This window comes from Leptodactylus fuscus, chromosome 10, assembly GCF_031893055.1.
Source record: "Leptodactylus fuscus isolate aLepFus1 chromosome 10, aLepFus1.hap2, whole genome shotgun sequence".
NCBI classification, from domain to species: domain Eukaryota; kingdom Metazoa; phylum Chordata; class Amphibia; order Anura; family Leptodactylidae; genus Leptodactylus; species Leptodactylus fuscus.
Window position 1 is genome coordinate 9,852,966 of NC_134274.1, and position 14,467 is coordinate 9,867,432.

At 42.7% G+C, this 14,467-nt stretch overlaps 1 protein-coding gene across 1 annotated transcript in view; it reads left to right on the plus strand.

Moving 5' to 3' along the window:
- The window catches only part of ZMAT4 (zinc finger matrin-type 4), a 207,821-nt gene that overhangs the window by 100,451 nt on the left and 92,903 nt on the right, over positions 1-14,467 (plus strand). The window contains exon 5 of the mRNA XM_075257878.1: positions 1,987-2,220. Within this exon, the coding sequence (XP_075113979.1) occupies positions 1,987-2,220 (234 nt within the window). The remainder of the gene's footprint in view (positions 1-1,986; positions 2,221-14,467) is intronic.

The following is a 14,467-nucleotide window of genomic DNA, read 5'->3' on the forward strand; positions in this document are numbered from 1 at the left end:
TTTGCAGATTGGTTTGTACAATTTTAACAAATACTGCGCCAAGAACCTGTAGTGCAGTTTACACTTTATATGCGCGCACATCGGGCATGTACCATTATCATATAACTAGGGATATATGTAATATTCATAGAAAATAGGTGGGCCAGCAGCAGAGGACACCCATCCAAGACCAGATCATCTTCACTCCAGGAGCTTAAAGCATAATTCTGCAATTCGTGGTAGTGCACAGCACTCTGTAATTTGTACACTAGATGCCATCATTAGAAATTGTTCATTGCAGGTTAGACCACCTCTATGAGAAGACCAACTAAATCGGATTCCAGCACTATCATACACTATGCAGACTGGCAGTCTTTAATATGACCACTCCTATGGAAGACCATTTTTTGTAATTAGGCCATCTTGGCAGGAGCGTAGGTAGGAGGGGGCGACTGGAGCATGTGCCTTGGGTGCTGGCTGTTGGAGGGGGGGTGCCAACAAGACACTTCTGTATTTAGATATAGATTACGGGCATCACATAGGATACATTGTCTCCCCTGCTTCCTACTTGTGATAGGTTTCTCCCTGCCAGCTCTGACTATGAGGAAGGAGAGAGAAGTGTTTACAAGAATCTCATAGGATACGCTGTAGATTCTGCACACAGCACATATAGACATTAACTGTGAGCCAGGCGAATTCTGTTACTCTGCAGCTTATCACTGCAGGAACTCGCTTATTATATCACTGTAGAGACTCATGTATTATATCACTGCAGCGACCCGCATATTATATCACTGTAGAGACTTGTGTATTACATCACTGCAGGGACTTGTGTATTACATCACTGCAGGGACTCGCATATTATATCACTGCAGGGACTCGCATATTATATCACTGCAGGGACTCACATATTATATCACTATAGATACTTGTGTATTATATCACTGCAGGGACTCGCGTATTACATCACTGCAGAGACTCGTGTATTACATCACTGCAGGGACTCGCATATTACATCACTGCAGGGACTCGCGTATTACATCACTGCAGGGACTCGCGTATTACATCACTGCAGGGACTCGCGTATTACATCACTGCAGAGACTCGTGTATTACATCACTGCAGGGACTCGCGTATTACATCACTGCAGGGACTCGCGTATTACATCACTGCAGGGACTCGCGTATTACATCACTGCAGGGACTCGCGTATTACATCACTGCAGGGACTCGCGTATTACATCACTGCAAGGACTCGTGTATTACATCACTGCAGGGACTCGCGTATTACATCACTGCAGGGACTCGCGTATTACATCACTGCAGGGACTCGCGTATTACATCACTGCAGGGACTCGCGTATTACATCACTGCAGGGACTCGTGTATTACATCACTGCAGGGACTCGTGTATTACATCACTGCAGGGACTCGCGTATTACATCATTGCAGGGACTCGTGTATTACATCACTGCAGGGACTCGTGTATTACATCACTGCAGGGACTCGTGTATTACATCACTGCAGGGACTCGTGTATTATATTACTGCACTCCTGCACCTTTTCTCAGGTCATAAATACATTCGCCAGATCTGCAGGAATATTCAGAGGAACAACAAGGGTGCAGATGAGTACGAAATGGACAACTTTAGGGGAAGTGAATATGAGTTCTTGCTATTCACTAGGAAATGGCTGCACAGACGAGGCTGACATACTGTGTACACAAGAGTGCAAACTCTAGACTGGTTTCCAAACTGGCAATCATATGACCCAGTTGTCCATAATAAAAGGATTCAAAATGTATGAATGTAAATGGGAAGGAATGAAACAGATGACACTACTAGATTACCGGTTGATAAATGCCCACCACATTTCCAGAATGCTTCTTTTATATTAAGTGTAGACAACTAAATCATGGGTGACAATGCTAGATTTGATTTGTAGAAAGGTCAGGTCAGTGTATATAGCCAAAGGTCGACTCTAACTTCTAGTGTTCTTATCTATTAAAGAACCTGTGCAAGAAAACCCAGAACCCACAGAGGTCACCATTCAGGAAGAAGACACTTTATGGAGCATCAACATCGGGAGCGAGTCTCGGAAATTCTGTGACCTCTGTCGAGCTTGGTTTAACAACCCTATGATGGCCCAGCAACATTACGAAGGGAAAAAACACAAGAAGAACGCAGCACGGGCAAAGCTGCTACAAAGACTTGGTGAAACCTTGGATTCCGAGGCACTTGAAGGTTAGTCTGTGCATTGTGTGTATTGCAGTGAGGGAGGTGATGCCGTTCTATTACTGAATGTTGGGGTTGTCCAGCCAAACAAAACTTTTGAAAAACTGTTTACCCAGTTATAAAGTCGTCTGACACTTCTCTGCCCCCCACTACTTTGTTTGTGGACAACCCTTTTACTAGCTGTACTGGTTAATGCAATCTTGTTGCTTTCAACTCCATATGAATAGTAACCATACTGTATGGAGTTTTCTTTCCAGAGTACATTGTCTTGGGCCTTTGGGCTTCTATAGAGTGTACTATGATTGTAACATCCTTCTTGTTGCTGGATAACTGCATTTTTTGGCACTTTTTGCTTCAGTGCATCTCCCCTTGGTGCTGCTGTGCTCAGAATCAGTCTCCTTCATCCTCTGGCAGTTGACAGTAGAGTATACTCCCTGCTTACTTTCTCTGTAGAAGATACGTTTTCCGTTATATTGCTATGTTACTGCAGAGTGTCTGCTCCTTCCTGACAAGCAGGGTAGAAAGCAGTTTCTTTTGGCTCCTCTGCAATGACCAGGATCACTATGCAGAGACAGACTGAGGACAATGACTGAGCATGTGTGACCACCAGCATTCTGCCCAGTAGGTAATGTGCACATTACTATATACTTTGAACCGGAAACGGCATTGAATTCTGGAAGCCTACAGCCACCACTAGAGGGAGCTAAGAGTTTCTGTATACTATTTATCTATTGAGCTCTATTAGGCAATGGTCTCATCTGTACCATTGGAGGTCCTAACTCACTGATGCTTTATTTTTTTTTGTCCTGGTCTTGCAATACGACATGTACCAGAATGGAAACCCAGTGGTGTCATCCTGTAATGGATCCGTCCTCCGCTTGCGTTGCCCCTTTAATTTTATATTCGGACATTGAATAGAGTTAAAATCAAACAAAGACACTTTGTAAGTTACTTAACACAAATCTCACCCCATTCCTTTTCATGATATGGCCTGTGTCTATAGACATAGCGCCGTGAGTCCACTACTAAATAATGGATACCTGCCCCGCCAGCTTCTCATATCATTCCCAACAAGATTTTTAAGCTTTGTCCAAATATTGAAGTATTTAACGTGTAAATCTCCATTGTGTGCCGCGGGTCCCCCGATGTATGGGCAGCACCGAGTGAATACAATACTGCTGAGCCCTGGAGTTTGGTCTTGTTAAAATTTTAAAGAGGTGAGTGCAGTCCTCGTCCCTCAGCATAAGCACCCCGCTGACGCTATGTATCTGATTTACTAGGGACAAAGAGACCATTTTTAGTTAATAGAAAGCAATTGTATGTTCTTACCTGCTACATTAGTATCTAACAAATGCACAGCTGATAAATCGTAACCGAGCCATTATTCTTCATACGTTCCTTCCAGAAAGTACAAATATCCCATCTTATGGTAGATCTGACAAGTTCAGTGTCTCATGATCCTAAAATATAATGTAATATTGGACTTAAAGGGGTATCCAGTTATCCAATAAACAGGATGCATCAGTAGAAGACTCCTCCTAATTTATAACCTGTTTTAAATTCATCACCTTTTCTGATTTATTTTCAGGTCATTGACCTCAGCTGTGATGTTTCGTTTGCAAGTTCACTACCCCTCCTTGTGAGAAGTTCAGCCAGCAAACGAAACGTCACAGCAGTATGTGACCTCTTTACCTCTCAGAGCAAACTCATAGGAGTGATTTATTACTTAGTCATAAATACGTGGGAGAGCGATGCTGCATAAACTTAAGTGAGACCCAAGACAGACGCTGAAGCAGGGATGACACCTGTAAAAAAGTGAGTGGTGCACAGAGTGACGGCCGGCAGATGCATCATAGGAAATAGGAGTAGTTTGTCCACAGATTCACAGCTTGTAAACAACAGTGATAGAAGGAGCAGAAAGTAAAATAAAGCCAAGCAAAGGGTGCACAAGGGCACAGTGAGGATTCGGCACTTCTGTGAGGGTATTTGCAGTTAATTTTTGGAAGCTGGATAACTCCTTATGTGAAATCTTGGTGTACCTCCAATTATAAATTAATAGTACAGGTGAATATAATAATCTTTGTAATATATCTTCTTAAATACATCTATTTCCTTCTCCATGTAGAAGGCGGAGTTACTTCTTACATATACGTCTATGGAGAGGGGAGGGGTAGAAGGAGTCTGCTGGAAAAGACCTGCAAATACCAGTAGCAGCAACTTTACTGTGAGTGAGAGAACATAGCTGTATCTTCAAGATAAGACTCGACCACTGCACAGGATGAGGCTATAAATCACCGGACTGCCGCCTCCTCCCCCTCCCCTCTCTATAGACTTATGTATGAGGCTAAAGACAGGTATTGATGCTATAGTGAATATAAGAAGTGTTTTATGTAGAGAAGGAAGCGTATTTCTTTTAAGATATTACAAAGTTTCTTATATTTATATATGGAAAGTGGTTTTATACTTGGAGGTCCACTTTAAAGGGTCTGTCCAAGAACGACAATTGATGACCTATTTTTATTTGAGATTGGTGAGGTTTCCACCCCTGGAAGCATCGCACATTCTGTCTGTAAGATGGATTATACAGCAGGAATAGTGACACAACATTACGCTTGTGCATCAGATGAATCCAATGTGGCAGATCCAAAACAAGACTTGAACCTTGTCACGTGTCTAGAACAAAGCAGCAGAATTCCTCCTGACATGACATTGTAGGGTCATGATGATTAATGTGTTCAAGATGCCTCGAAAGATGTAATATCAGAAGTTGTGGGCGCTACATTACTGGAGATGGGCCATCGATCCATGAAATGCTACTGTCTATTAGAGCTGGGAAGGAATTATCCCCTAAAAGGAGACACATAGCGTTATAGGGGTTTTGTCATTATCGAGATCTATGTCGTAGAAGAACCCGTTGAAGTTGATTTTATGTATTTTTTGGACCCCTTAGGACGATGTATATGAAATGGGTTTTCTTAACACTTCTAAAATAGATGTACAATTTATAAAAGTCATAAAATTGTCATTGGTGCACAGCACAGACAGGAGGAGGTTTCACTGCTAGGGTTAAGCTGATCTTGAGATTTCAGGATCGATTTTAAAATCCAATTTCCGATCATTTTCCAGCCGATCCTGATCGTGAAATTTACTCAATCACCGATTGGGATCCGATCTTTCCCAATCCCTCAACACTAGTCAATGCTTCTTTATGGGAAATGTCACTTTTAGGGTTGAGCCGATCTTGAGATTTCAAAATCCGATTTCTGATCATTTTCCAGCCTTTCGTGAAATTTGCTCGATCACCGATCGGGATCCGATCTTTTCCGATCTCGATCACTCAACCCTACTCATTGACTATGGGATCTATAAGATATAGGATCGGTAACCTCGGACAACACAGTATGGATACCGTACGTTGCACATTGATAATGGTGGTAGTACAGATACAATCCCATTGATTGGGGAAGAAGGCAGAGTCAATGCAGGAAATTCTGGGTGTTTTAAGTTGCCTGCATCGAATAGTGCCTATAGACATCACAGAGAGGCGGTCTGGTGCCTGTTCTGGCGGGCTTGATCTACCCACATGATACATGCAGTGCAAAAATAGCCGGTAGTCAGACTCTCAGCGCTGAGCTGATCATTGCAGATGTAGGAGCAGCATTGTGAACCAGCATGGTCATTTTTGCAATTTCCAGCAAGGTCCAATGTGTGATAAAACTTCTTTGAGCGGGGCCACACGGTGGCTCAGTAGTTAGCACTGCAGCCTTGCAGCGCTGTAGTCCTGGTGTTCAAATCCCGCCAAGGGCATAAAACCATCTGCAAGGAGTTTGTATGTTCTCCCCGTGTTTGCATGGATTTCCATCCCATATTTCAAAGACATACTGATAGGGAAAAATGTACATTGTGAGCTCTATGTAGGGCTCACAATCTACATAAAAAAAAAAAAAAAAAAACTTCTTTGAGCCAATGGAGGGCAGTCCTAGATAATTGGTGCAGCACAAGAGAAAACTTCAGAACTAAACGCACAAAACGTCTAACCAAAGACATGAATGTATTTATATACTTTCTTGTTTTTTTTGTTCTAGAATGAGTGATCGCTCTCAGAATGCAGCCTTACCCAATACAGAATATTACATTTACAGGATAGTAGGAACATAAGTTATAAATAAGTAGAATTTAATATTTTATGTCGCCAACCATCTCCAATAACGCTCACTTTCCAGCACAGCAGAAAAAAAAGCGCATTACTCATCTCAAGTAAATATATTACATTTGGATTGACAATATCATTTGCAGCATCCTTGAATTACAACCTGGTTACACGGTGACAAATGACACTGAATTAAGCCCTGACGAATCCTCGGCATCTTTACTGTACGTCCTTATCTAATACAATTTTACTAGGCTTTCCAATCCCCAGCTGAAGCAGCACTTTATTAAGTGTGTATGGCGACATGATACGGGAGATCATTAACCATGACTGGGAAATAGACGCCGCCGCAGGAGCCATTTTGCTGGGGAAAAATAATATCTGAATATTATTTTATTCAATTTGATTTTTATGCAGAATTTTACCTAATAAAAAACATGCAAAGGAAAATAATAAATTCTGTATTGATATCAAAATGGCATTTTCATTTATTGTAAATGCAAAGATCGCAGTGCCGGGTTGGATAGGATCTCACGCACTTCAGTGAAGCCGAGCTCTGTATACCACACGTCACTGCGCGCGAGCTGGGTGTGCAAGGCCGTATAGTAAAGCGAGGCGTAGTGACCCTGGAAATCCTAGACCTGCAGCAAGCACCAGGCCTCGGAAAACGTAGGTTTTTTAAAAAAATTTGCTTCTGCTGATTGCCAAAGATTTGGGACCCAAGACCCCAGATGACAGATTGGGTAACGGGTTCCCTGTATAGGGATCAGAGCTCGGTGCCTAGGCACAAATACTGTATACTGATAGACTGCAGTTCACACCATAACCACTGGGTGGCCACACAGACAGTTATAGGATTGACTTAATGTTGCAGAGAAATGGAAAATTAACAAAAAAAAGTTAATCAAGCTGATCATCACATCTCCGCATACAACGTGCTGTGTGAATATAGCCTTACCTCACTAAAGGTGAATATTCATCTTCAATATCATTCTGTTATATTAATAGAAATAAGTACAAAATGACTTGTAGGTAAATATCTTCAATTGTCAAATCCTCTGCGTAGTAGTAAATGAAAATGATGAAATTCTTTCCTCTGCTGCCACCACTAGAGGGAGCCTAGGAGCGTACTGCATCCTGGTTATGTGTGGATATCAAATAGGATGTAGTAAGCTCTTTATCTCCTCCTTAAGGTGGTTGCAGGCAGTTGTGAGATCATTCTCTAACGGACTATTTTAGGCTTAGTGGTAAGAGTTGAAATTACAACACAGCAGGAATGGTAATTTAAGTAGATCAGGACTGTCAGAGGGGAAGGGATAAAACCGGTGCCGTCATTGTGCAGGATTGTGCATTATACGTACCCTTGAGCGTCCTGTACATATTAGCATTATTGTATAACCCCCACAGGACGGCTTTCCATGTGGACATTCACTTTATATTGTGCATGGCATAAAAATGAGCAGAAAAGGATGATCGAGAAGCGCGATGTTATTCCCAGCAAACCCATCACACCATGAAAATCTCAATCTAGATGGGTTCATGGAGGTGAAATCACCTCTGGTCATGTCGGGGCGTCGCACTTCCCATTTGGCAGCGGTGACAATAATTACATGTGACTTTAGTGCGACATTTAATGCTCTGAATCGCTTCCGTCTCTTTAGATGCCGCCTCCCCCCCCCCCCCCCCCCCGTAAGAATTCATTGTGATAATGTCACCGTTTTTCCAGGGTCTGTACACCAGACATACTTTGGATTAAAACAATGATTTTACCCTTGAATAAACTGACCATTAGAAAGCTGGGAGGTTGGGGTCTTGAACTCTGCCACGTTGATTTATTGCCTTCCCGCGTTTCGCAATCATCCAGTTCTTTATTTGTACTTGGCCAATGTCACCGCAGTCACCGCGCACAATGTGTGATGGCTGAGCGCTGTTACTTAACAAGACGCGGTCAGAGGCCATTATTGTATCTGCTTCGGAAAGGCGTTCGGCTCCTCGCTAATGTCAAAATATTTATGTCAGATGAACCGAGGACGGGCGCCAAAATTACCGGAAATTAGTTCTGTACATTATGTGCAAATGAACTAGGCGTAATGCCGAGTGTTGGGCTTAAGGGGGCAGTGTGTTAGGTATAACATTTTGTCACAATTTACCTTTCACCTCTTCCTGTCGCAAACATTTTGTCTTTAGCGTTTTTGTTTTGTTTTTTACACCCCGTCTCCCAAAATCCATAATTCTTAATAATACATTTTAGCGACAACATATTCCCCGTGCGGACTCCCCTGAATGGAATACAAATGCAGATGTGAACGAGAAGCGGCTTCTTCTTGCCGCCATTGAATACACTAGGTTGAACATCCTGGGCAGCTATAGCTAGTATATAACAGCAATATTTAAACACAGGCCAAGTGAACGCTTGTTTTGTGTAATAGTAAATCTTGGGATACAAATAGAGAACATGGCGCCCTCTTTGGCTCCCTCTCTTAGTCATGGCCAATGCTCAGCTCCAGTGATTTACCATCCCTAGTCCACGTCTGTGTTTCACTACAGATAACCCCGGACTAGGCCAACATCTCAGTAAATCACTTCTATGGACGTTTCCTTGGCTTCTCATTCAGCCGTAAGACTTCTTGTCAGCGAAAAAAACTTTCCGGCCCGATGAGCGAGTGGGTTCTTTACTGCCAAAATAGTGGAAATGGGATCCAACGATTGGATCAATGACGGCGGAAAATCAAAGTGGTAAAACAAGAACAGATGTCAGTGGGTGAATTAAAGGGAGTTGTCTCAATCGGTCAAAGGAGAGAAAAAAAAAAATCTATCGGTGGAAAGACCTGCCGGGCCTCGGGAACATGAGTAAAGCTTTGACTTTTTATCCAGGTGCTTTTAGTTTGGATCAGTTTCCGGCGACCCTTTGATCTACAAGATGCTCTTTACTTGATGTGCAGAGAAGATTCTCTTCATCCGACGCCATGTAGCCTTGAACTCTCCTTCGCTTTGTGTCCCACTGGTTTTGGCAGCGGCTTTAGAATGAGCCCAGGTAATAATGGCCGTGTTATGTGATCAACACGAGAGAGAGAGAGGAATACAAATTGTGTAACCCCTAAATACTGCAGACAATGCTGTCCTTCATCAAATTGCTAATGTCTCTATCACTTTAGCTATATGGAGGGTTTTTTTTTTTGGGGGGGGGATGAGTATTGTTTTGGTGGTTCATTAAAAAACAGAGGTTCTGCATCGCATTCGTTGTGTGTATACATAAGATTTTAATTTTTTCTGGGTCTGTTATGGAGATACCACATTTTATATAGTGTGTTTTTTTTGTTTTTTTCTTGCTTTACTACTTTTGCACAGTAAGGCCCCACATTACGGAAACACAGCTTTTTTTCTTTTAGATTTTGCTGTGGTTTTTTGAGCCGATGCCAGGAGTGGATGGAGCAGTAGATAGAAGGATAAGAAGCTTCCTATATTTTTGTAGCCATTCTTGGCTTTGCTCAAAAAACTGCAGCAAAATCTGCAACAAAATAGCTGGTTGAGGCTAAAACATGTTTGTGTTGCTGTATTCTGAGAGCTGTATTTTATCTCATTGTTTATACTTGACTGATCTGTGTGAGGGCTTGTTTTTAGCAGGATGAGATGATGTCTTCATTGGTACAATTTTCAAGGGGCCCCAATTTGAAATCTGTTAGGGGTCCCCTTTATAATAGTGGTTATTTTATGTGGCAGAGGGACACTTGGGGCCCCCTCAGTGTCCAGGGTTTGTAGCAATTTCTACTACTGCACTCCCTATAGCTATACTTTGCATATGATACTTCCATATGGTGCCTGCATAAATAGTCCCATAGAGTAGACATATGCGCCATATACAGCAGCCTAGTTAGCCCCATGAGATAAATTTTGGCCAGTTCGAGCTTTTATCAGACATGTATACTAGGCTTACCTTGTACATATGGCGGAGGTTTTCCTTCTGATAGTTATCACTTACTAGATGGAGGTACGTGTTACCTTCTAAGTGGTCCTATTTCTCTCCAGACTGCAGTGGTAGCTGAAATATGGGATAATACATTCATGACTAGGCCGGGGAGTGAATCTTACCAGATGCGATGCCTGTATTACCCCAAGGTACAGCGGGGTCTTTTAACTTAATAGACATTTCATCATCACAGATAGAAAAATTTCAGCGTATGTGAGCGAGAGATGGAAATGTAATGAGTTTAGTTTTTACATGGTTGATCTTGAGATGTTTGTAGGTCCTCCAGGAGGATGAGCATTAGGTTATCGCCGGTAATGTCTTTCTGAATGTATGAGTAGGCTGTAGGAAGATACTCCGAGTGGGACTATTGGAATTAGCTATACATTTGTTAGATATCCCTCCGTCCTTGGGGATGTTCACATGGTAATAAGCCGTGAATGTTCCTCGTTCTGCAATGCTTGTTGTCTGCTTATTCTTATGGTAGAGTTGGAAGGGACCTCAAGGGCCATCGGGTCCAACCCCCTGCGAGTGCAGGTTTTCCTAAATCATCCCAGCTATATGTTTATCCAGATTCCGCTTGAAGATTTCCATTGATGGAGCGCCCACCACCTCCCTTGGCAGCCTATTCCACTCTCTCACTACCCTCACTGTCTGAAAGTTTTTCCTAATGTCTAATCTGTATCTCTTTCCCTTTAGTTTCATCCCATTGCTTCTTGTACTTCCTTGTGCTAATGAGAATAGGGTAGATCCCTCTGCACTGTGACTACCTTTCAGATATTTGTAGACTGCTATTAAATCTCCCCTCAGCCTTCTCTTCTGCAAACTAAACAATCCCAGTTCTTTTAGCCGCTCCTCATAGGACATGGTTTGCAGACCTTCCACCATTTTGGTTGCTCTTCTCTGGACTTGCTCCAATATATCGATGTCTTTCTTGAATTGAGGCGCCCAGAACTGTACACAGTATTCCAGGTGTGGTCTGACCAGGGAAGAGTACAGCGGAATAATGACCTCTCTTGATCTAGATTCAATGCTTGTCTTAATACATCCCAGAATTTTATTAGCCTTTTTTGCAGCAGCACCGCACTGTTGGCTCATGTTGAATTTGTGATCTACTATTATGCCCAAGTCCTTTTCCCCTATGCTATCACTTAGTTCTATTCCTCCCATACTATATATGTTTTTTACATTTCTGTTACCCAGATGTAGAACTTTGCATTTGTCCCTGTTAAATACCATTTTGTTCGCCTCAGCCCATTGTTCCAGTGTGTCTAAGCGAATGCCATGTCATATCATGGAAGGAAACATGTCCAATAATTCCAGGGCAACTTATAAACCATAGATTCAAGAAAATGGGATGAGGATACGGTGTTATACGGTATAGTGGTGTGTGTCACTCCCAAAATCAGGATTTTGAGGTGGATATGGCCTCAAAATCTGGAGCCAAAAACCCCGTGTGAACTTACTCTAAAGGGGTTATCGAAGACCTAAAGGTATTGGATACTGATCACCTGTGCACAGGTTTGGGCTGATGCTGTACCTGGCCGTTCATTTGTTGGAAGCCATATACATGGTGTATGGGCGGAAAACACCTCTGTTACTATGCAAGTGAATGGGACCGGAGCCTTGTATTTGGCTCAGATACAGATGAACTATCCTGTGGATCGGTCATCACATCGGCATCCATTACCCTTGGTTCTGGGACAACCTCTGCACCGTATTTATCTGAAAGCTTTATATCCCATTTATCTGGAGTATTTCTCTCAATGCTGTATGATACATTGTATCAGCCTGTTATATATGACTAATCTAGTGGGCCCTGTGTGTGAGTAGTTATGTGAGGAGTTGCATGTGTCTTCGTATAAAGTACCGTCTACACCAGTCGGTGCCATTTTTAGCCACACGTGTAAACATAAAACTGTTGGCAGATATAAAAGCCGAAATAAATCACCTGCCTGTCCTATACATATGGGGCAGACATCCCTGCTAGGTTCTGCTCTACTTGCACCATTTTAATAAATGACCTTCTGAGTATTACCGTCCTCAGTTACTAGGACAGACTGTCCCCAGGACCCCTGGAGCATGCAGACTTACAATATAATATACTTTGCTTTTTGTACATTCCCATTTATAAGTACCACCAATAAGACGTTGTCCTAGGTTAATGTGTTTTCCAGAGGTCTCGTCCCATTGAGTTGCTGCAGTCACATGAGGAAGGGTTTAATATCCGTCTCCTCTATTATATAACACTAGATCTTAGAGATGACCTGTAATGGCCACCATTGTGCCTAATCTTAATTCAGTAGTAAATGAGCTGAGCGCATGTAGTACAAATACTGGCGGAGACCACATGAATGCCAATACGATGCCCTACAGTCTGTCCCATGTGTCTGGTGTGCCGGGAGCATTTAGTGGCTCATTAACAACCTTCATACCCAACACAGTGTTAACGCAGACTTATGCGTACAGGGGATATTGGGATTTTAGATGATTTCTGCCATAGTTTGACATTGTCTCACTCTTGTGGTATCAGGTTATGGGTTATTTTGACATACAGACGTCACTTGTAATTTCACCTGAATGTCTATAAGGAATTCAGGAGGTTTCATGTGATAGATAAAATGCATATTACTGTAGTACTAGGTGTCAGACGTAATGCAGACTGTCACTCAGCTCCAAGTACTCACCAGAAATTAACATTTCCTGATATGTCGTCTGCCACCAGAACCCTCACAGAGATAGGTTATAGGGTTACCCGAATCGGTGTTCTACCTTTGTGAATTGAGGCCTCCGTCACTGAGATATCACCATGTTTGTCAATGAGCTCTAGAAGAAGTAAATGTAACGCCTTCATTGCTCCAAAGAGCTCTTTTGCATATCAACAAAAACAGTGATATCTTAGCAATGGAGGCAATGATTGACAAGGGAAAACAGTGTTTGATTCAGGTGACAGTAACCTATCTATCTGCAGGGCTGGGGTGATATGCTGGTTCTGGTGACAGTAACCTATCTATCTGCAGGACTGGGGTGATATGCTGGTTCTGGTGACAGTAACCTATCTATCTGCAGGACTGGGGTGATATGCTGGTTCTGGTGACAGTAACCTATCTATCTGCAGGGCTGGGGTGATATGCTGGTTCTGGTGACAGTAACCTATCTATCTGCAGGGCTGGGATGATATGCTGGTTCTGGTGACACTAACCTATCTATCTGCAGGGCTGGGGTGATATGCTGGTTCTGGTGACAGTAACCTATCTATCTGCAGGGCTGGGGTGATATGCTGGTTCTGGTGACACTAACCTATCTATCTGCAGGGCTGGGGTGATATACTGGTTCTGGTGACAGTAACCTATCTATCTGCAGGGCTGGGGTGATATGCTGGTTCTGGTGACAGTAACCTATCTATCTGCAAGGCTGGGGTGATATGCTGGTTCTGGTGACAGTAACCTATCTATCTGCAGGGCTGGGGTGATATACTGGTTCTGGTGACAGTAACCTATCTATCTGCAGGGCTGGGGTGATATGCTGGTTCTGGTGACAGTAACCTATCTATCTGCGGGGCTGGGGTGATATGCTGGTTCTGGTGACAGTAACCTATCTATCTGCGGGGCTGGGGTGATATGCTGGGTCTGGTGACAGTAACCTATCTATCTGCAGGGCTGGGGTGATATGCTGGTTCTGGTGACAGTAACCTATCTATCTGCAGGGCTGGGGTGATATGCTGGTTCTGGTGACAGACTCTTTGTTACAGATCAATTCTCCTTTATTGATGCTCTTGGCTAAATATGTACAGATACATGTATGACGGTACGACCAGACTTTCCAAACAACACGGTTAGGAGATTGTCAGAGATTTTCCATGTGTCTATCTGCATCTACCCAGTGGTTGAGTTGTATATTGAGTTTTGATCACTTGTTGCCATATTATATGGAATTGATTTCATGACCGATTGGAGCACATAACCAGTTTTGAGTTACAGCAATGGCAGACATATGTTGTCAGTGGTTATAGATCAGACATCAAGCCACATTTGGATACATACATATATCATAAGCCAAAAAAGTGCACAAGGGGGTTCCCTGACTAAGATATTAGTTTTCCTATGAAGTGTTTTTTGTTTTTTTTTTATCACCTTTCCCTA